The 23,234-nt window shown below is 45.7% G+C and overlaps 1 protein-coding gene across 1 annotated transcript in view; it reads left to right on the top strand.

Moving 5' to 3' along the window:
• Positions 1-23,234, top strand: part of CFAP251 (cilia and flagella associated protein 251) — a 670,115-nt gene that overhangs the window by 66,091 nt on the left and 580,790 nt on the right. The window contains exons 3-4 of the mRNA XM_085633872.1: positions 1,458-2,492; positions 7,672-7,812. Coding sequence (XP_085489998.1) covers positions 1,458-2,492; positions 7,672-7,812 — 1,176 coding nt within the window. The remainder of the gene's footprint in view (positions 1-1,457; positions 2,493-7,671; positions 7,813-23,234) is intronic.

Here is a 23,234-nt window from a genome sequence, read left to right as displayed (position 1 = left end):
AGGGAGATGGGCATCTTGTATTCTTAGAGTAACTGAGACTGTTGGCAATTACATTAATTGTGGGTCAACCACCTGTACTGAAGTGCTCACTTAACTGGCACCTGAAACCCTCAAGGCATATGTACCTTATCAATAAATGCTTCATGATTCAATGGCCCATGGATTGTAAGTATAATGTCAAGTTAAGGTCTGCAAGAAGGAGGTCTCCTCCTTAACCGCATGTGAACCCTATTTTGGGCCCAATGATCCAGGTGTAGAGAGTCATTGCAGCTCACATGCTAAACCTCAATATAACAAGGTAGTTAGCCATTCCATAAGTAAGTGCATTTATTATGACCACATCAATCAAATTTATTCCACTCTTTTCATCTTCCTGCAGGCTGGAGCGGTCTATTCACAGTTAAATTAGCTCAGCACTCTCTCAATATGCACACCATGCACTAGGAATGCCCTCCACTAGTGCATAGCTTACCTCATAAGAATGGGCTACTCTTTCTTTGGAGGACTCTTGTACTACAGGGCACTCTGCATTGGCCCAACATACCCTCATCTCTAGGTACCCTCATGGGGTACTTGGTTTTCTTGGTCATAATTGATGTCCCAGAAACCACTGAGTGGCCACCATAGAGCCCCAGTACAACAGTATTTCTGTAAACTCTCTGACTTGCTCATTCACGTTCATGTACTGATGCTAAAGCCCTAGATGTGATGTCACTGGACAGGGTGACTGATCATCACCGGTGTCCTACCCTCGCCCTCTCACATCTGATATGCAGAAGTCCATAGGGGAAAAGGGAGTGAAGGATCTCAGGATTTGGGATAGGATGTCAATTTTATCATGAACATTGGATGCTCCTTCACTACCCATGCTTCTAATGGACCCACAGCTCTTATCGTACTGCAGGGAGGGACTTCCTTGCATGCTCTGATAGGACTCTGTAATATCACTTGTGCTAGGTAGATTTCTCCTGAACTTGGTCTCGTGCCAAAATTCTTTGCTTGATTTCAGGTATAGTTGTGATATCTGTAGTATACTTGGAGGGGGACTGGTTGGAGAGCCTACAGCTGGTGACAACCAATGCCACAGCTTCACTACTCTTAATACAATTTTCAAATAGCTAAATGTTTTATGTATATCACTGAAGATTATATTTCCAATTTATCTAGAGTGGGTGAAACAAAATAAACATCAATGGAGAAGTAGGGCAGTTATGACAATGAGCAATAGCCCTTTTGTCATGAATGCACTTTCAATTTAACATTCCAGCCCTAAGGGTAGCATACACACGATAGACATCACAAAGGGGTGAAAACTGAACTAGGGTAGTTAATTTTTGTGTTTAGTATTAAAATGTACATGTATATTTAAGAAGTGGTTTAGGTGTTTGACAATTCATGTGAGTTTTCTTTTTTTTTTTACAACAGATGATTTTTAATTAAAATTATTGTTTCTTAAGGAAATTGTGGCAGATAAGGGTGAAAGTTCAGAGGAAACAGTAGGAGAATTTGGAGAAGAATATGAGCAATCTGAAGCTACTATCTATGGCCAGCAAATAGATGCAGAGCTTCCAGAAATGGACAGTGAACTATCACCTTCAGATGAACAGCAGGAAATATCACTATCAGACGTCAAAGACCTTGAATCACAGCCAAAGTCACTTACAGATACCTCTAGGATTGAACCAGAGGAAACTTCACTTTCAGATGCCACAGACCCCAAACAAGATGAAGGTGCCTTTGATTTTGAGCAAGAAGAAACATCACCTTCTGGTGTCCAAGAGACTGAAGAGGAGGAAATGTCACTTTTAGATGTCAAAGATATTGAACAGGAGGAAGAAACTCCTTCATATGTCACAGAGCCAGAACAGGAGGAAATGCCCCATTTAGAAGCCGAAGAGATAGAACAAGAGGATACTTCCCTTTTAGATGCTGAGGAGATGGAACAAGAGTATACTTCCCTTTTAGATGCTGAAGAGATGGAACAGGAGGAGACTTCCCTTTCAGATGCCCTAGAGATCGAACAGGTCCAGAAGTCCACTTCTCAGGTTATTGGGATTGAAAAACTGCAACAGTCTATGTTAGATGCCGCAGAGCTTGCACAAAGGCAAATGTCTCTTTCAGATATCAAAGACCTTGAACATGAGGCAAAATCCATTTCTGATGTCAAAGAAATCAAACATGAAAAAAAGTCAATTTCAGATGTGAAAGGGATGGAACACCTGAAAACGTCCCTTTTAGATGCGAGAGAGATCAAACAGGAGAAAAAGTCTCTTTCTGATGTCGGGGTGAGCGAAGAGCAAAAACCATCCTTCGTAGATGTAAAGCAAGAGAAATCCTTTTTAGGTGTCCAAGAAGTCTGCTCAGAAGTGGAAAGTTTTGAAGAAGAACAAACTATTTATTGCAGACTTCCGGCGGAAGACTCCTTGGTGTACACTGCTACCCCCAAAACAATATTTGAGCAGGAACCCCCCACTGCTGGGACAGATGCACTTGTGAGTATTGCACTGATTAATACCATAATGTTATGAATCATATTGCGTGTATTAGCCATTTCGACCTATCTTTCTGTGTGCTTTTTATATCAGATAATCAGTACATGCCTGCCCCTGCTCTTCAGCAGTTGATATTGCTTAAATCACCATCTTTTTCAAAAGTATATGGTAAGCATCATATTGCCAAGGGCTTTGTCAGCGAGCAGTAACAGCTTACAGTTTTATGCTGGGGGTCTGCAAATATTTTGACCAATCCAATCACAATAGTCGTTAGATTTTTCACCACACATATTATCAAAAGGAATGATCTACTTGGGTACATGTCGTTTTTAATAATCCGGCTCAGTAAATGTAATGCTTGAATCTCACACTCAGTTTCTCATATAGCATAGAAAGTACACCATTGACATATTCAGTCACATCTCCAGATTATGCATTGACATTCTGCAATACATTGAAAGATAACTGTACGGCAATGGTGTGCTGTCTATGCTATATGACAAATTATTTGAGTGTGAGATTCATGCATTTCATGCACTGAACCCAATTATAATACGCTATATAAAAACAAATGGATTATTCTATTTGATAATACTTTGAAAGATGACTATATTGCTCTGAAGAAGTTGATTGAGAATGAAACTTGTTGGCTCTTTTCTAAAGAAATGTAAGAGATCACTAAATGAAGTACGGTGAAAGACCTAAGGACTACTGTGATTAGATTGATCAACATATTTGAGTACCCCACCAGCATGGAACTATGTGCAATTTCTCCACATGTGGCAGCAGAATCTTTATCAGGTGGGTGCTGTTTTGGGGAGAGCAGCAAGTCAAACTTTAAGACTGACGTTGGACTGTGGTCATGCCAACCACAGCTGTTTTGTAAAGTATTTACTATTAATATATTCTCCAAACTGCTTTCATGCATTCTTTCCTTAATGGACACTTACTTCTCTGTGAGTGTGACATTTTATCTAGTCAGTAACAAACCAAACCCTGCCCTTTTTCCATCTGGTTGCAAAATAATTTAGGGGCAACCAACCCTCACTCTTTCGGTGTAAACAAGCAGAGAGCTATATTGTCTTTCTGGATAGATTTCCTGTATGAGTTTGGTGGATGGGTTTACCCATCACAAATGTGACAGATAAACAGTCCTCCTTTTTATGTTTAAAACGTTTTTATTGAGACAAAACAAACCATGGGGGAGGGGGATAGGAGGGCAGGATACATGGAATACAGTCAAAGAAAAAGGGTGCAACTCCAGAGGGTTGGCAATAGGTAGCGCGGTGGGTCAGGGGGAAAAACACAGTAAATGAAAGCTAGAAATACAAGCTGTGAAATCCCCGCACGCGTATCCGACACCCCAAATCTAAGCAATAAACCCCCCCCCATCAACACCTCAATAGAACACAATCCCCCACCTCCCATCCCCCATCCTCCCAGTAACGAAACAACAACACTCCCCCCCCCCCCCCCCCCCGTCCTATGGTCCCGCATCAGAGTAATCCTAACCAGGAAGCCCCGCACCCCCCCCCCCCCTCCCCGGGGGGTCCCCGTCTCACATGTAAGCTAGTCCGCCGGGGTCACCGGCGGCGTCAGCCTGAGAAGTCTAAGATACCTCGGGCAGGTGAGCTCCCGGAATTCAGTGGACAGCAGCGCTAGAAAGGGTTGCCATAGCTCTTCAAATTGGTCTATCTCCCCCGCAACCGTAAGCGACAGCTTCTCCATCCCCAGCACATGCCAGAGCCGATGCAACCAACCGGTGATGGAGGGGACGGTGGTTGTGCGCCAGTGGATTAGAATGTTCTGAACCGCAGACCCCAGCGCGATTGCGATCTGCCTACCCCTACGGGACTTCAGTGGGTACATTAGGTCATTGGGGAGGCCCAACAGGACATACGCCGGGAGTCGCGGCAGCTCTATCCCAAAGTGCTTATCCACCTCGTCCAAGACTTCCTTCCAGTAGGCGGTCAGCACTGGGCAATCCCAAAGAATGTGTGTAAGGGTACCTTCCTGCCCGCAGCTCCGCCAGCACCCCCTGTCAGTGTGTTTATGCATTTCATACAGTCTCTCCGGGGTGTAGTACCAGTATGTGGACACCTTAGTAAAGGTCTCCGTAAGGCCCGTGTGATATGCAGAGTGCCGCGCCCGATACGCAATTTTGTCCCATTCCTTGTGGCTGAGTGTCCTACCCAATTCCCTGTGCCAACGCTCCCTCCCCGGGTTGTAATAGTGAAACGGCGGGGGTTGTAGGTATTTGTACAGATCGGTGATCAGTTTAGCGTCGGAGGTCCGAGTAGCCAACCACCTCTCATACGGTGTAATTGGACGGGCGGCGGTGGCACGCACCTGGGGCTGGAGGGCCCAATGCCGAAATTGCATGTAGCGCAATCTGTCCAGCTCTGTCAGGCCGAACTCCTGGCGGAGTTGCTGAAAAGGAACCACTCCTTCCGGGCCATAGATCTGGAAGAGTGCCCTGCAGCCCGCCTGCACCCAGTGGGAGAAAACCCCCGGCTCCATCCCTGGGGAGAAGTCCGGGTTGCCCACAATGGGCGTGAGCGGCGAAGGGAAGGTGGTAAGGCCCCGGGCCTCACAGACCGCGTCCCACACACGCAGGGGGACCCGCGTTACAAAGGAAGCGTAAAGATTAGGGGGGCGATGCGCGCGGCGCAGGAATGGAACCTCTTGTAAGGTGCGGCCCGCCACTGCCTGGTCTTGGAAGAGCCAATGTTTGTCGGACTCCCACCTGCTCTACTCCACCAGATAGCGGAGCTGTGCCGCCTGAAAGTACTTACGGAGGTCCGGAATGCCGAGACCCCCCGCTTCCGGAGCAAGCGTGGAGAGGACCCTCTTCATGCGTGGCCTGCGGCCCTGCCAGACAAAGCGGGAGATGTCAGCCTGCATTTGTCGTATCCAGCCCACCGGGGGTTGGAGCGGAAGGGCCCGGAAAAGATATAGTATCTGGGGCAACACCGTCATCTTGACCGCCGCGATTCGCCCCAGCCAGGACAGCAGGCCTTTGTTCCAGCGGCCAAGCTCGTCCTTGATCTTCCTGCTGAGGGAGGCATAATTGGCCGTAACCATCTCCGGTAATGTAGGCGCCAGCAGAATCCCCAGATACGGCACCGTGGACGAGGACCACTGCATGGGGAAGAGCCGCTGAAGATCCCTCCTGGTTTCCGCAGCCAGGGACACGTCTAATGCCATCGACTTGCTCATATTCATTTTGAAGCCGGCCACCCCCGCAAAGGCGTCCAGCTCTCGAAGGCAAGCAGGCAGCGACCTCCTAGGGTCGTCCAAAGTCAGCAGGACATCGTCCGCGTAGAGACTGACGGTGTGGACGTACTGGCCCATCCGGACCCCGACAGCATCCGGATTATTACGAACCCTCTGAGCAAACGGCTCCATGTAGAGGGCAAACAAGAGCGGCGAAAGAGGGCAGCCCTGCCGCGTGCCGCGCTCGATGGCAAAGCCACCGGAGCTACACCCGTTGACCCGCACCGACGCTGAAGGATGCTTATAGCAGTTAAAGACCATGGTGCGGAACTTATCGCCGATTCCCAGTTTCTTGAGGACCAGCTCAAGATACGGCCAGTGAACTCTGTCGAAGGCCTTCTCCGCATCAACGGACAGCAACATCCGCTCCCCCGAGATCCTTGAGGCCTTTTCCAGAACATGCGTCACCCTCTTGGTGTTGTCAACCGTCTGTCTGCCGGGCACAAAACCAGCCTGGTCCGCCTCCACCAGGTCGGGGAGGTGTGCAGTCCTCCTTTTTACAAGTGCATTATACATTAGGTCGCTTGTCTAAGACGGAAGGAATATCATCAACGTTATGATGGACTATTGCATCTGCCAAACTCTATATCAGGCCCCAAGTTCAATTTCTCTATTTCTAATTAAGGTGCTCTTAGATGTCACATTCAGTTAACTGAATAATGCCTGTGGCGTGGAAGTCTGCTTGAAAACGCCAATTAACTTTCAGCATTACTTATTCAGGGGCATCCTAGAATGAAAAGGAATCCCACATCCCAATGTTTATTTTGTTTATGTTAATCAGAGGATATTCTGCACCATGACTGTGGCCATTAGATCAATTGGAATAATTTTAGTCAAAGGATTAATTTGGCCAAGAAAAATCATCAATACGAACTGCTGTGAAGATATCTGTAATAGAAATAAATCCCTGTTTGCGATGCATCGAAGATATTTCTTGATGTACCCATCATCTGCTTTACAGATAAGTTTTCAGCATACTGAATGGGGTTAAACCCTCAATGCCCAAAGATGTTCACCAAATTGTGCGGCTCCAGCTGCATTTGTTCTATAATTTTTCAGAGTTGGCCCAATCACTCTTCCTGCAGAGAGTGCAATTCAAGTGGCTGGAGCCTCTAACTATTTTGGTTCTAAGCAGCAATATAAGGAGTCCATCCTAAAGAAGGTGCTATTCCTCAAACTTGGTGAAACTGGGTTTCAGCTCATGTGGCACCAACTCAATTTTCCATGGCCTCTTAAATATTGATGGGTGAATGTTTTTTCTGACTGCAAGAAGCAGAAGTACATGGCTGGGAAATGCTTTTCAGAAATGTGTTCCTGTACCTGAGGACAAAGAAATATGTACACTAGTGTTTGACTGTGGGCCATGCGCTGTTGCACGATTGATGGCCTGCCCATCTTGCCACAGACTGTCCATGACAGGATGAGCAATCTGGGGCAAGGCTATTCAGCAGCTAATCAGAATGATTTTATAACAGAGATCTGTTCTGATAAATTGAAGGTAGCCAATCAAAATGGCTTGACCACCTGGAAGGAAGCTGAGAGACGTTGTGGGCAGGGGAGTTCTGAGGAGATCTTCAGGCTGTAATTTCATCAAAGGATTACATTTCCATTTAAAAAATCATCCTGACAAGACTGTTTTGTTTGTGTTGAGGCTGTGATCAGGCCATCTTTCCATTTGCATAACTAAAATTAAAAAAAACATTATCTTGGAATATGAAAAAAACATAGGAAAAAGATAACAGGTTGGCAGCAAAAAATTAGCAAATAGCTGAAGGGCAAACGGGACTTGGAGTAAGTCCTTGCAAATATGTTGGAATGTTCTCCTGACATCTGTGAAGTACAAATATGGTCATGTAGCAGAATGCATTTCTAATCTGTCACTATTTATGTATTTTATCTCTAGAATATGACTTGGGCTTTTGGCATTAACAGCAATCTTCCTGTTTTTAATCTCCACGATGAAGATCAGAAGGTGATTGTGTACTTCTGTGCTCACACCACTGTCCTGCACGATTTCAACCTCAATCAGCAGCGACATCTCCAGGTACTAACTCTGAACCCACTGCAGGGCAGAGACCTACATATTTGAGGAATGTTTCTCTTTGAGAGACTCAGTCAAACCACGTTTTCAAGATAACCACTGATTCTGTAAATGTTATTTTTTTGCATGTAAATGTAACTTGTGTAGATATACTGAAAACCTGGCTTGGCTATGGTCCTTGAATGCCAACACTGGTTAAGCTTGTATTAATGGTAAGTCATGCTTCTTAGCGTCTAATTTACTAGACACCTGGGTTCCTATCAAGGCTTCCCCTCAGATCACATTGTGTGAGAAGAGGAGTTACTCAAAGATTTCTGATGTCCTTATAAAATGACTGCGAACAATGAAAGTGAGTTAATGTTTTTGAAGATCAACTCTTGACAAGACATGTGCCTGTGAACTGGTGAACTGTCTTATGGTGCCCACTCTCGTTACAATGGGCAGCAAACATTTCTATATGAAGACACCAGCCACCGTTAAGCAACCCATATGCCCATATAATCACAATTAGAAATGTGATTACATCATAGTCTTTTTATCATAACACCTATTGCTTTGCCTTTATTGGCATGTATTCTGCATCAATAGTCATAAATGTTAGAATAATATATCTGCTGCTTGCAGAAACAATGGAACCCTTCCTATCAATAGATATGTCTTAATATACAAAGCGGGTGAAAAGTGCAACATAGTCACGTTGCAGAGCACCATTCAGTAGCCTATACCCGGCAAGATGTTTGGAATTTCAGACTGCTAGTTCTGCCATAAACATTGTCTTAAAACTACATTGCAGCATCTTTAACATCAACTGTTGCCTACATTTGAAGTAATGAGGAAAAGTGCAGTCTGATAGATTTAAATCATAAGAGGTAAAAATCAACCTGTCTATTTAAGGATCAAAGGGTGTTCACTATTCATGACATCTTGTATTGACAGTTACCTTAGGAAGTCAGTGCCTTTTATTGGATCATGTGAATGGGATCGTGGAATACACTGAATCTTTTTACGCCTGTTTCTTTATGAGAAATTCTCAAACAATTCTCTTTCTTACTTTTACTCAATGTATTTTACACATGACAAGCTGAGCAAAACATTTTCCACTCTCTTCAGATAGTTTTCTTGTCAGAATGCCTTCTCTAATCAGTTACTGCTACTTCTAAGGGAAGAAAGTTTCAGACCTACATGAAGTATGTCTACCTTCCTCAGTCCATCAAGGATTGTGACTTTTTTACAAAAATATCCTTGAGGACAGAGGCAATAAGACTTCATGGCAAATTGGGGGATTCAATGATGAAGGAGAAACAAAAAAAGCTGAAAAACCTTTTTGGGATTGCTCTGCTTACATTGGGATAGTGCCTACAATCTCAAAGGACCTCCACAGAGGTAGATCCAGGGAGAAAATATATTGTTTTTATAATTTTCGTTGACAGCATTCTAGGTCTCCAACGAAGACCACAGGATCGTTGTCTAAAGCCTGAGCCCCAAAATGCTCTCTATCGAGAATAAGCTCAACCTTGACGATAAAGCACTGCCATCACCATCACTTTGTAAAAGCACTCAAAGCACACAGTAGTTCTCCCTTGCAATGCACATCAGAGTATTCGCGGAACACCTTCGCCTTTGACCCTATCCATTCATTTCACCTTGTCACAACATTCAACAACAACATTACCTCTGTCATGTCACCTTATAATGAGATTTTCAGAGTTGATCTTCTCTCCTGCTCCTCATACTCTCAGTGAAAATACTTAGGCTATGACCTACTGCAGAGCTATCTCATAACCTTTGGGACCTCTTCATTTTGTTCCTACAGAGGCTTCATTCAAGCCCCACCACTGCCTCTAAAATCTCCTCCCGCCTCCAAAATTGGTGTCACAGCAGATATCAATGTCATCTATGTGAAAACTGTCTTTTTCACCTCAAAGATCTGCAGGTGGTCAGGTCATGCTCTGCCTCAAACCCTGCAGTTTTATTTTGAGGCATTTTTAAGAATCTGGGAGGCTCTCCTTTCCACAATGCATTTTACTGGCAGTTGCCTGCCAGTTCGTTTTTATGGCTTGGTAAAATAGTATCTCTGAACACTTGTGAGTATAGAGGAATTTATTTTGAACTTTTTAGCTCAACATCTTTGAATATCTCCTGTCAAATAAAGTTATTTTTTTTCTGTCTGTGTCTAGAAGGAATGACATCTCTTTTTTCCAAGTGCCCTTCATGTGGAAGGAAGAAGGCAGTTATAAATGCCCACAAAGTATGTGTGGTCTGCTTCCCTGTATCTTAGTCTGTCAATGAATATGACATTTATAAGAAAACATCTAAAAACCTGCTCAAAGACAGGAAAGGTGTCAGGACACAACACATAAGGGCAGAACAAATGAGAGAAAGAAAAAAAGGAGTCTAGAAATATCAGCTTCTCTTCAAGCCTTTTTAAGCGTGCTAAATTCTGGAACAAACTACTACATAGGGAGATATAAAGAAAAGAGGTCCAGTTGCAGAGAGAAACAACTCCATTCTCAGCTTCATAGAACGCCAAAACCTACGGTGCCTCCATCGAGTGGGTCTGCTCTAATATGTTCTTCATCAAAGAATGGCAAAGTTGTGATTCTGCCTCAAAACAGACATTATTCTAGATTGTTGATGTTGAATCACTCAAGATCAACAGAAGAACACCTTTGACGCCGTCAGCGACACATCATGGCCAATCGATGTCGACGTACTCTCCCTCAACTGCCCGAGAACCAAGATCGACATCACTGTCAAAGACCTAGATCAGCATTGACATACACTCTATTTACGACAAAAAGTTCACATACTTTTTCATCAGGATCTCCAGAGACTTCAAAGTTCTGGTCACTGTGTCCATCTATCCTATCTGGACAGTCCTTATCATCTAAAGTTTCTCTTGTGGCCCAGTCACATTCTTCTCCAAATAAGAGGAAAAGAGCAGAGACTGCGGTTACTCCTTTCAGTTGCCCTAGAATGTTTGCTGATCTATATCCAACCTCTCATCCACATCGTCTACTGAGGCTGATCATACCATTTTAGGTTTTGATCCAGGCAACTCTTAACACCTCTGTATCTTTCCCTGCCAAAGCTACCTCTATTTCTCCTTTCAGAAATTGCAAGCTCTCTTCTCCAACCACCGCTTCTATGCTAAGCCTACCTGTCAGTACAAGACATAGATTGTACTCATCATTTTCTTACTTTGACTCATCACTCTCTTTCTACACTCCAACATCATCAGCTCATTCAGTGGAAGAAATTTTAACATTCCAGGGGGAACTCTCCAGAGGAGCTGAGAAACTCAACATACCTTTAGAAATACTTCAGCCAGTGATATCAGCCATGCTGGATACACTCCATCCAACAGAATTGCCTAAATGCCCTTTGCCTCTTGTACCAGGTCTACAGACATTGCAGAGGAGAAATGTATGACTCCAGGAACAGTCAGAGCGGTAACACCTCATCCTCTAAAGAAATATAAACCTCTTCAGCAAAATCCAGCATTCTTCAAGGCTGAACCTAAGTCAGTGATAGCCACGGCAGACAGCAGAGAGAGAGAGAGAGAGAGAGAGAGAGAGAGAGAGAGAGAGAGAGAGAGAGAGAGAGAGAGAGAGAGAGAGAGAGAGAGAGAGAGAGAGAGAGAGAGAATATGAAAATATATGTGAATATGAAAATATATGTTTGGATTTAGTAGGACATAAGAAATATTGTATAGCCTCCAGACACTTGAAGAATGCCTGTGCTACAACTGTTCTTGGCAGATACCATAGAGAAATATGGGATAGCATGAATTTCTTTGTCTTGGAATGCCAAAATATGGTTAACATGATTTTATGGAGATAGTAATACTTAGTCTCCAACAAGGTTACTAGAGCATTAGTAGATTCAGCTGAGCTTGTTGCAACTAGCTACTGTCATAACATTTCTTTAAGAAATCCTCATGGTTTTCTCTGTTGAACTTACAGCCCAGAGTGCCCTTTTCACTCTCAGCATGTTTTAAACTGCATATTGAAGGAGAAATGGTTAGAATAAAAAAACAATTAGAGAACCTAAAGGCCATTGGTCTTTAAACAGTATGAACCCAAAGACAGATGGTACTCTCCATTAGATGGTTCACTCCCCAAGATGGTCATATCAAACTCAGCAACAACAGACACAACCGCAAAAATAACAATACGATAAGCGGCATCAAAAGCAGAACACCACTACCCATAAAATAATGCATTCCAGACAGAGGAATTCATTCAGCATCAAACAATGAGGCCCTAATACCCTGCCGATACCCACTCCTGTTAGGAGAACAATGACATCTTACCTGAAAGAGCGGACACTAATAACCCTAGATAGATGGGTTCTAAATATTATACAACAAGAATATCCAATTAGTTTCAGGGCTACTCTACTGCCCGTTTCACGAAAACCAACATCAAAACATCAGCTGTCTGTACTAAAAGACAGAGCTTGTCTTCTTTTACAAAAGCCAACAGAACAAGGGAGTTGAAGCCAGGTGTTTCATAACCTTAAAGAATAGTCAGATGAAACAATATTCGATGTTCAGTTTGTCAACAAGGTTATCGTCAAGGAAAAAATCAGAATGCTAGCTCTCCATTAGTTCTACCAGCACATAAAGAAAAGCTACTGGCTATGCTTCATAGACCTTCATGCCACTTATTTCCACATTCCTTTGTCACAACTATTCAGATATTTCTTGTACGAGACAAAGATTATCAATATGATGTACTATAGTTTGCCCTAAAGTGAACCCCACAAACGTTGTCAAAATAGATGGGAGGGTAAGGAAAAATGTAATATTTGTTTATGGGGAGAAGAGTTTGCCTAATTGACCTCGAATCTGGGGGACTGGGTTCGAGTCTCGGCAACGCCGCTGAACATCCTGTGATTCTGGGCAAATCACTTAATCTCCCCGTGCCTAACAAAAAATGAATTTGTCCTCATGTAATGCAACTGGTGCTATGTAAAGCGCACTGATACCTGATTCGGGTCAAGTTCGCGCTATATAAAAACTCTGTAAAAAAAATTAAAATCTCTACCTCGATGACTGGCTAATAAAAGTTGAAAGAAGCAGGGGATTTTAAAACCACGGCCAGGCTACTTTCTAAGCTGGGTCTCCAAACCAACATGAGCAAATCAATACTAAAGCTAGTACAGTGCCTCACTTATCTAGGGGCAAAGGTATGTGTGCTTCGGAGGAAAGAATATAAACCATTCAGAAAAAATTCATGGAGCTGAGACTGACCAATGATTCAATAGGTTGCCAAGTTTCCTCACTCACAGGATCCATGGCATCCTGCATATGCATATTACCTAACAAGACTGTTCATCAGACTGCTATAGCAGCCTTGAAGACCAATAGTCTCAAACGGGCAACAGTTGGGAAGACACCCATCCTCACAACATCTGCACTATACTCATTGGCGTGGTGTAAAAGTCAAAAATTGTTAGTAGAGGTTCCATTCCAAAAGGTAACTCCAACACAAACCATAGTCACGGATGCATCTCTATTAGGGTAGAGAGCCCATGTAAATCATCTGACAATTCAAAGACTATGAATAAACAGAAGAAAGACGTATCACATCCGTCTCCTAGAAGTTAAAGCAGTGTACTTGGAACTCAAAACCTTTCTTCTTTCTCTGTCCTCAAAGAACATAATGATTCAAATGGACAATACCACAGATGGGGATCATTCCAACAGACAAGGAGGAACAAGACAATTATCTTTGTAGGCACAAACCATGTGGCATTGGGCCCTTGACAGAGGATTATCTGTGATGGCAATGCCAATCAGAGGAACACAAAATAAAGAAGTATATTTCCATTTCCTTAACCAACATCACAAGGAAAACCACGAATGGGTTCTGAACAGTAAGAAGATATTTTCAAATAATGGAATACTCCATCCTTTGACCTATTCCCCACAATACAAATAAAAATGCAGAGATTTTGAGTCCAGGGCACCAGCCAGAGCTGAACTTAGTGGTCAGCAACATTTTTCCATGCCTTTCCTCCGATCCTACTCACATCAGCAGTAATTGTGAAAATATGAGAATAAAGGACAAAGATGATTTTAATAGCATATGATTGGGTGGGACAGCGGTGTTACCTGGACCTGCTACAACTGGCTGTCTAGCATCACTAATGGTTGCTGTGCAGACCAGATCTTTTGGCCAGATGTCATGGCCAGATCCATCATTCAAGTCTTTAATCATTTAATTTGGCGGCAAATCATACAATACAGCCATTTTAGTCTAACTACTGACTATATGAACATACTAAAAGAAGCTAAGAACCCATCAACAAGATCCTGTTATGTATTAACATGGAAAGAGTTCTAAATTTGATGCCAAAGCTAGTGTCTCAATCCAATTTTGTGCCAGGCGGATGTAATACTTTCATACTTGCTACAACTAGCCAAATTAAAAGTACAATCTGATAGAGGTGTCTAGTTGCAAATTCCTTACCTTTGAATTTCCCAGGTGTCAGACTGGATCTGGAAACTTTGAGTGAGCAGTACCCCTGCGTGCTGTCGGGTGGCTCCAGACAGACCCGCGTGACATCGCAAGTGTCGTTGGCGTCAGTTGTGATGTCATGGTCACCTATATAGGCCCCATCCAGGCATGCGGCAACAGTTCCTTTCTTTCCGCTCCAGTTTGCGCTGATCTTGAGAAGAGCTAACCCTCAGTCTCTTTTTGACAGGCTTTTTTCGATGTTTTGTTGATTGAGTTTTCCTTGTGTATCTAGGGATGACTTCTAGACGGGTAGGTTTCAAGTTGTGTGGCGCTTGTCACTGCGCCATGTCGATAACCGACTCCCATCTTGTTTGCTTGTGGTGTCTCAAGCACGACCACGACTCAAAGTTGTGCTCGGACTGCTGGGCCATGGCATATTGGAGTGACCCCAGCGAAGATTAAAGAATTTTACAAGGCCAGGCACTGCCTATTTGAGTAGACCAGCCCCTCCGGCGCGCATTCAGACCCCGCAAGGTCAGAGGAAACCCACCCAGGATCCACACTGACTCCACACTGACTGCTCCAGCCCCAGTGCCGTCTCATGGATTTGATTCCGGATCTGAATCGGCGCTGGTCTAGTAAATCTGTCCGTTGCACACCACCAGGAAGTATAGCTTGGTTATCCATTCAAAGGTAAGGAATCTAGCTAGAAGTCTCTATCAGATGAACAAATTACTTACCTTCGGTAACGCATTATCTGGTAGAGACAATTTCTGATGGCTGCAACTGCCTGTGGATTCCTCACCTCATGAATTACCCCCATGTGCAGCATTCCACAGAAACCTTTCTCCTCAGCTCTCCCATCTCAACGAGGACATCACAATGGTACAGTTCTGCACACGACTCCGCCTGACGTAATCGGTGCCATAACAAGACCTCTTTGGCATGCTGATGTCAGTTTCCCTTTTTTTCCGCGCTGTCGACGCATAACAGTTTTTCCCAGGGCTCTCCATTTCTGGGAGTTTCTTTGTTGCAAGTCGTAGTGTCTTTGTAACAGCAGATATGGCTCCTCAGAGAAAATCTGGTTTCAAGTCATACAGGGAATGTGGGGTTCAGATTTCTATCACTGACCCCCATGAAGACTGTTTGTGGTGTCTTTCATCAGACCACAACGTCGAGGAGTGTTCATATTGCAAGCACATGAATCCCAAAGCGCTGAAGGAGAGGGAGACCAAATTATTCATGGCCAAAGCCAAGAAACAAATAAGGGGTAAGAGAAGATCGAGGTCCCAAGTGGCCGAATCTGCATACTTCGAGGTCATCAAAGAAGCACAAGAAAAAGTGACCCCATGGGTCTCTGCCTCGTTCGTCGAAGGATGCGACACCAAAGTTGGTGTCCCCGGTTCCCAGGTGTCATCGGAAAGATGAAATCTCTTCATCTCCATCTCCTTCTTCTGAGGTGACTCCGACTCTTAGAGCGGTAACTCCACCGGCTCCAGGAGAAGCCACGCCTCCAGAAATGCCGAAGCCAACCACTCCACCTCTGGCTCCACAGTCTCTGGCACCACAACCGGAGCAGAATGTGCTGCCTTCTCGAGCGGCTTCAGAGCCTGCAGTGCCGGATCTGGTGTATCCTGTCTTCCAGACTCCGGGTACAGATCTGTTGCATTTTTTTTAATGCAATGTTCGGCTTGTTCGTCAGAGTGGCAAACCCTACTGGTGCGCCTGTTGGCCCCATGGGTCCAATGGCATATTCCCTGGGAGGTTTGCCACCTCATTTTCCTCAGGCACTTCTTATGCCTTTTATGCAGATGGCTCCAGGGAGTTGGCCTCTCTCTTGATGCCAAGGTTTTTGACGCTGGTACAATCTCTGGAGGGGCGAGTGCCACTGGATGGATCTTCCCCGGCACCATCTGGTTCTGAACCTGCGCTGACTCTTTCTCGGCCGGTGTCGACTACTGTTCTGTTAGATCTCCCTTGTACGCCAATCCCAAAGTCATTAGTGCCACGTCTGGCACCACCGACACCTGTTTTGAAGATGAGATCTCAGAGAGAGGCCCAAAGATTAATAGAAGAGGAAGAATATCAAGAGGAGCCTGTAGAGGCGGAGGAAGGGGAGATTGTTGATCCTGATCTGGATTTTGAAGGTCTGCAGGAGGCTAGTGGCTTGGATACCTCTCCGGAATGGGAGCTCCCATCTCCGAAAGGTCTCCCAATGCAGGAGGTGACCTCTTATCACGCTGTGATCAGGAAGGCAGCGGATCTGCTAGAATTGCCTCTTCCCACAGCGTAATTAAAGTCTAATATCTTGACTGAGGTGCTCCATTCTCCTTCCTCTATCTCAGAGCCTTTACTCCCTTTTAACTAGGCTTTGACTGAGGCCATCCTTGAAGTATGGCAGAAGCCTATGACTGCTCCAGCAGTGTCCAGGTCCTGCTTTCCTGTCCACTCATCCATCAACAGAAAGTTTGGTCGTCCAGGCTTCGTGCTTCTCGAAGCAGTCTGCAGGGACACTCCCATCTACACCTGCAGACAGGGAGTCGAAACGCATAGCGTAATCTGCGAAAATTGTATTTCAGGCAGGATGGCTCTCAAATCAACACATGCTATGTGCCTTTTGGGTCGCTACATCCACACCCTTATGGACTCTGCCTGGGAGGTGCTTCCAAAACTGCAGGAGGAAGTTCAAGGACATTTTTCGGTGGTGTACTAATGGATGCCCAAGCAGCAGCCCGCCAGGTCATACAGTCTCATGTAGACATTGCTGATTCAGTTGCCAGGGCAATGGGATCATCTGTGGCTACCTGGAGGCATGCTTGGTTACGGGTTTCAGGGTTCTCCTCTAATGTCCAAGCCACCTGCTTAGATCTGCCATTCAATGGATCTCGCCTATTTGGGGCCAAAGTGGACTCTGCACTGCAGTGCTTTAAAGACCATAGAGCCACTGCAAGGTCTTTGGGACTCCTGACTCAGTCCTGGGGCTTTGGATATCGCAAGTTTCGTGGTTTTGGGAGGAACTTCTCCTTTCGTGCTAGGCAGCAGCTGCAGCAACAGCAGGCAAATCCCCTGCACAGATCTTACAGGGGAAAAGGCAGAGGTCGTCTGCTGGTTGCAGCACACCAGCAAGTCTCCTCCTCCTCCTGTTCCTCCTCTTCTGTCCCTCCAACTGGTACGTCTTCATCCTAGAGCATGTTTGTTCTGTGGGAGGACGGGTGTCTTATTTTCTACTTTGGAGGTCTGTTACTACAGATATCTGGGTGTTGAACATCATAGAGAATGAGTATGCCCTACCCTTCTGTGAGTTTCCACCTTCTTTCTCTCCCAACTAGGGCTCATGCTCAGAAGAGTACCTTCTGCTTCTCCAGTAGGATGTTCTGTCATTACTGCAAATAGATGCGATCAAGGTAGTTCCGGAGCAGGAAATGGTTCAAGGATGCTACTCCCGGTACTTCCTGATTCCCAAAAAGGACGGTCGCTTGAGGCGGATCCTAGACCTCAGGGTTTTGAATTTGTACCTCAAACAGGAGAAATTCAAGATGTTGACCCTGGCTCAGGTTCTTCTTGCCATGCAGAAGGAAGACTGGATGGTGTCGATCGATTACAGGATGTGTATTTTCACATATCCATCCTTAAGTCGCATCAGAAGCATCTTCGTTTTACGGTGGGGTCTCAACATTTCCAGTTTGTGGTACTTCCGTTTGGCCTTAGTCCCGCACTTGGGTCTTCACAAAGGTGATGGGGGTGGTGGCAGCACATCTCAGAAGGTCAGGGGTTCCTGTTTTCCCCTATCTGGACTACTGGCTGCTCAAAGCGAAGTTGCCAGAGATAGTGCTGCATCATTTGCATGTAACAACACGACTGTTGTTCGACTTGGGGTTTTCGATAAATGTACCCAAATCTCACCTGATGCCCTCTTAGCGCATAATGTTATAGGGGCAGTACTGGACACTACTATGAGCCGTGCCTTCCTGCCTCTACAGAGGATTCAGGACATCCAAGCTATGATTCCACATTTTCAGAATGGAGCGGCTGTTCCAGTCCTGAAGGTCTTGCGCCTGCTCGGTCTGTTTGCTTCCTGCATACTGTTGGTCAACCATGCATGGTGGCATATGAGGGCCTTCCAGCGGTGCCTCCACAGGCAGTGGTTTCAGCACAACGGAGACCTAGAAGAGGTGGTCAGGATCTCCAGAGACACTGCAGAGGAGGTGTTATGGTGGAGTGATCCAGGCAAACTGTCTCAAGGTAAACCGTTTCAATCTCCTTCTCTGGTGGTCATAGTGATAGCGGATGCCTCCACTCTAGGGTGGGAAGCTCATCTGGGGGATCTGGAAGTGAAAGGCCTTTGGTCTCCAGAGGAAAGATTGTTTCACATCAGTCTTCTGGAATTGTAGGCAGTACGCTTGGCTCTCAAGGCCTTTCTTCCCTCCCTTTGCGGTCAGTCAGTTCAGGTCTGAACGAACAACACTACCACGATGTGGTACATCAACAAACGGGGAGGAGTAGGGGCATATCTTCTTTGCAAAGAGGCTCTGCAACTCTGGTCCTTGGCTCAGGACCATCAGATTCGATTGATCGCAAATCATCTGCCCGGAGAACTGAATGTGCGTGCGGACAGTCTCAGTTGGCAGTATTCGACCGATCACGAGTGACGTCTCCATCCAGAGGTGGTCTTTCAGGATGTGGGGGTTTTCTCAGTTGGACCTGTTCACCACTCACGAGAACGTGCATTGCCCGTCGTTCTGCAGTCTCCAGTATCTAACGCAGGGAGAGTTGGGGGGCGTGTATCAGTTACACTGGGGCTCACAGCTTATTTACGCATTTCCTCCCATACCCTTAATCCTTCGAATTCTGAGGAAGATTTGCCAAGGCCGGGCCCAAGTCATATTGATCGCTCCGGATTGGCCGAGAAGGGTGTGGGACACAGACCTCCTTTACCTCTCATTGCTCCTTCCACTCTGTCTCCCACTCAGGGCTGACCTCCTCTCACAGTCGCAGGGGCAGGTTCTACACCCCCACCTCCAGAGCCTGCACCTTCATGTCCGGAGATTGAACGGGGCAACCTGAGCTCTTTCTCTCTCCCACCGGATGTGGTGGATATTATTTTATTGGCCAGGAGACACTCCACCAAATCTGTCTATTTTGGTAGGTGGGCCAAGTTTGCCAAATGGTGTGGAGAGAGATCGATTGATCCTTTGCAGGCCCATTTGTCTGATATTCAGAGTTTCTCTCTTTCCCTAGCATAACAGGGTTGTGCAGTAGCTACTGTTAAGGGCTACTTGTCGGCCTTGTCCGCTTTTCTCTGTTTACTACACCAACCCTCGTTATTTAAATCTGTCATAGTTATGAGATTTATTAAAGGTCTCACAAATACGTTTCCTTCCACTCCTTTTATCATGCCTCAGTGGGATTTAGATTTGGTTCTCACATACTTGATGGGTTCATCCTTTGAACCATTACATAGTTCTCCCTTAAGGTTTCTAGTGTTTAAAACAATATTTTTGTTGCAATCACTTCCGCCAGGATGGTGAGTGAGTTGCAAGTTCTTAGCTCCAAGCTTCCATTCGCATCATTCCTTGCGGATAAGATGGTTCATAGGACCAGAGCTGCTTTTCTGCCTAAGGTGGTTACTCCTTTCCACCTAGGGCAATCCATCACTTTACCCACTTTCTACCCTCCCCCTTACCCTTCTAAGGAGGAGGAGGGACTTCATCGCCTGGACCCTAAAAGGGTGGTCAGCTTCTACCTGGACAGGACCAAGGACTTCAGGTTGGACGGCCAACTCTTCATCGGATATGTGGGCAAGCTGTAGGGCAAGGCTGTACACAAGATAACACTGTTCAGGTGGATTATCCATTGTATCAAGATCTGCTACGCCTTGGCCAAGAAGGAGCCTAAAAGGGCGGTCAGCTTCTACCTGGACAGGACCAAGGACTTCAGGTTGGACGGCCAACTCTTCATCGGATATGTGGGCAAGATGAAGGACAAGGCTGTCCACAAGAGAACACTGTTCAGGTGGATTATCCTTTGTATCAAGATCTGCTACGCCTTGGCCAAGAAGGAGCCTTCTAAAGGTATTCAAGCTCGTTCTACCAGTGCTAGATTTTCTTCTTCGGCTTTAGCTAAATGTCTCCCTGCTGTAGACATCTGCAACGCGGCAACTTGGGCCTCCCTCCACACTTTGCAAAGCACTATTGCTTGGATTCGGAGATGAGGAGGGAGGGCCATTTTGCACGTTCTGTGCTGCAGGATCTTTTGGTATAGGCAGGCAGGCACCCTCTGCCGGGAGTGGGACTGCTTGGGGATTCAATTCATGAGTTGAGGAATCCACAGGCAGATGTATCCATCAGAAGAACAAGTTACTTACCTTCGGTAATGCTTTTTCTGGTGGAAACAGTATATGTCTGTGGATTCCTCACTGAACCATCCGCCTCCCCGGTGCCTGTCTGCTTATACCGAAAAGTAATCAGTGTATTTTTATATGATTTATTGTTGGAATCCTTTGATGTTTGGCACTAGGAAATGTCTAAGAAGAGAAACTTCCAGTTTTGGCTGCTTTTGTATACTGTGTATACTTGTGAAAATGTTGTCGGTACACCTGTTTGCCTCAAAACCACAGAAACAATGGGTGGAACTGACGTTGGCATGCCAACAAGGTCTTCTTATGCCTCTGATGACATCACGCGTAGGAGCATGCGGAGCCGTACCATTGTGACGTTCTTGTCGACATGCGAGAGATGAGTAGAAAAGTTTCCGTGGAATGCTGCGCCTGGGGGTAATTCATAAGGTGAGGAATCCACAGGCAGATACTGTATCCACCAGAAAAAGTGTTACCAAAGGTAAGTAACTTGTTCATCTAGCTGCAGATTCCTACAGACTCACCCATGCCTCCCCCATCTGTGGACTCATTTATAGGGCTAGAGTTGTTCCCCTTTACAGGGCCCTAGAAAAGGAACTGACGCTGCACCGGCGACTTCCAGCTGAGCCTCACGGAGCCACACGATGGTGCGCAGCAGTACTGCTCAGCAAAAGTTTCCGGATCCAGTCTGATGCCTGGGAAGTTCAAGGGTAAGGAATCTGCAGCTAGATATTGTCCTTAGCAGATAATGCATTACCGAAAGTAAGTAACTTGTTTGTTAACTGATATAAAATCCCAGTGAATAAAGACTTTCTGGGAAGTCTCAGGAAGGGTTTTCCAAGAGTAAAAAGACCATAACCTCCATGAGTATTCAACTTAGTGCTGTCTAAACTAATGAGTGCTCTATTTAAGCCTTTACATAGAGCTACTTTGCAACATCTTTCATGGATAACAGCCTTTAAATTCCAATCCCGTCAACAAAGATGGTTAATGAATTGCAAATCCTATCAGCAGTGGAACCTTTTTCATGCTTATCTTGAGGACTCCTCTATCCTTCTTACCTAAAATGATATCTGATTTCCACATCAAACTATTAATCTTCCTACTTCAGGTAGGCCACCTGGCTAACAAGTCTTTTCTACCATCTCGGATGATTCTGATTCATACAGACAGCACAACAACCATGCACTACCTGAACAAACAAGGAGGCATGAGATCAGTCACTCTGTCACTGATTCATAAAACATATGATAGTAGGTCTTGGGCAATGTCCTTTAAATAAAGGCAATTCAGTTACTAAAAATCTGAAATCACCAGTGTTGGAAACCGGGCAACCGGGTTAGCAGTCACCAGGTTCCCAGCACAATGGTAGCTTGGCTCGAGCGGCTGGGGTCAGGCACCGTGTTAAGCGTATGTCACACCCTCACAAAAACCATGCGTTCATCCGTTCCAAAAACGACACTACACCGTAAAAATAATGCAAGTCAAGTTGAAAATATATATGTCTTTATCTTATTTTCTCTTAGTTGCAGGTTTCATTACATAAATACAAGACAGTAAGATTTTCCTCAAAAGAGCAGGTCAAATAAATAACACTACTTCGGGATTTCAATAAATAGGTTCAGGTCATAAATAAGCAAGGAATAAATAGAGATACAATAAATACGGATGGCAAATAAATACAGTCAGACAATAAATATAGTGCAGGAATAAATAGTGGATGACAATAAATAAAGCACCTCAAATAAATAAGGTAACACAATCAATGACAGTTACAGTGCAAATCATTTACATGACGTCACTTGGTCTTACTTTGCCCATATACAACTTAAGGACCTTTGGATGGCATAGGGGTGTCCCACCTAGATTGGTCAAGGCTGGTCCTAAGCTGAGGCAGAACAAGGGTAATCTACAGATCTGGCCCTCCAAACTACACAGCTCTTTATGTAGGTCACTGTACCAGTCTCAGTGCACCCCTGGCACTCTCAGGCTGGTTCTAGCACCCCTTCAGCCCCTAGAATGGTCTTTTAGGGCTCCACGGGACCTCAGACGCCCCCTCTACCACTTACTGCCCTTTTCACGATGATCGGCTCCGCTCGGCTCCGCTCGGCACCGTGTCGACGCCGTGTGGCGGCTCCGGTTCGATGTCGTTGGGCGGCCTCGACTCGATGTCGCTGGGCGGTCTCGACTCGATGTCGCTGGGCGGTCTCGACTCGATGTCGCTGGGCGGCCTCGGCTCGATGTCGCTGGGCGGCCCTGGCTCGATGTCGCTGGACGGCCTCGTCTCGATGTCGCTTTCCGGTCTCGACTCGATGTCGCTGGACGGTCTCGACTCGATGTCGCCTTCCGGCGTCACAGGGACTCGGGCTCCCCACTTCCTGGTGTCTCCGGAGTGAGACCTCCACTCCCGACCTCCGGCGCGCTTCACCTCGGTTTCCGGCGACTCCGGTGGGCGGACTTCACTCCCCCGTCGACGCCTCACCTCGACCTCAGGTGACTCCCGACTCGACCTCCGGCGCCTCTCCACGATCTCCGTCGGCGCCCTCACCTCGACCTCGGGTGACTCCTTACTCGACCTCCGGTGTCTCTCCACGACCTCCGTC

Source organism: Triturus cristatus, chromosome 11 (genome assembly GCF_964204655.1).
Source record: "Triturus cristatus chromosome 11, aTriCri1.1, whole genome shotgun sequence".
Taxonomy (NCBI): Eukaryota; Metazoa; Chordata; class Amphibia; order Caudata; family Salamandridae; genus Triturus; species Triturus cristatus.
This window is presented reverse-complemented; position numbering and strand designations above follow the sequence as displayed.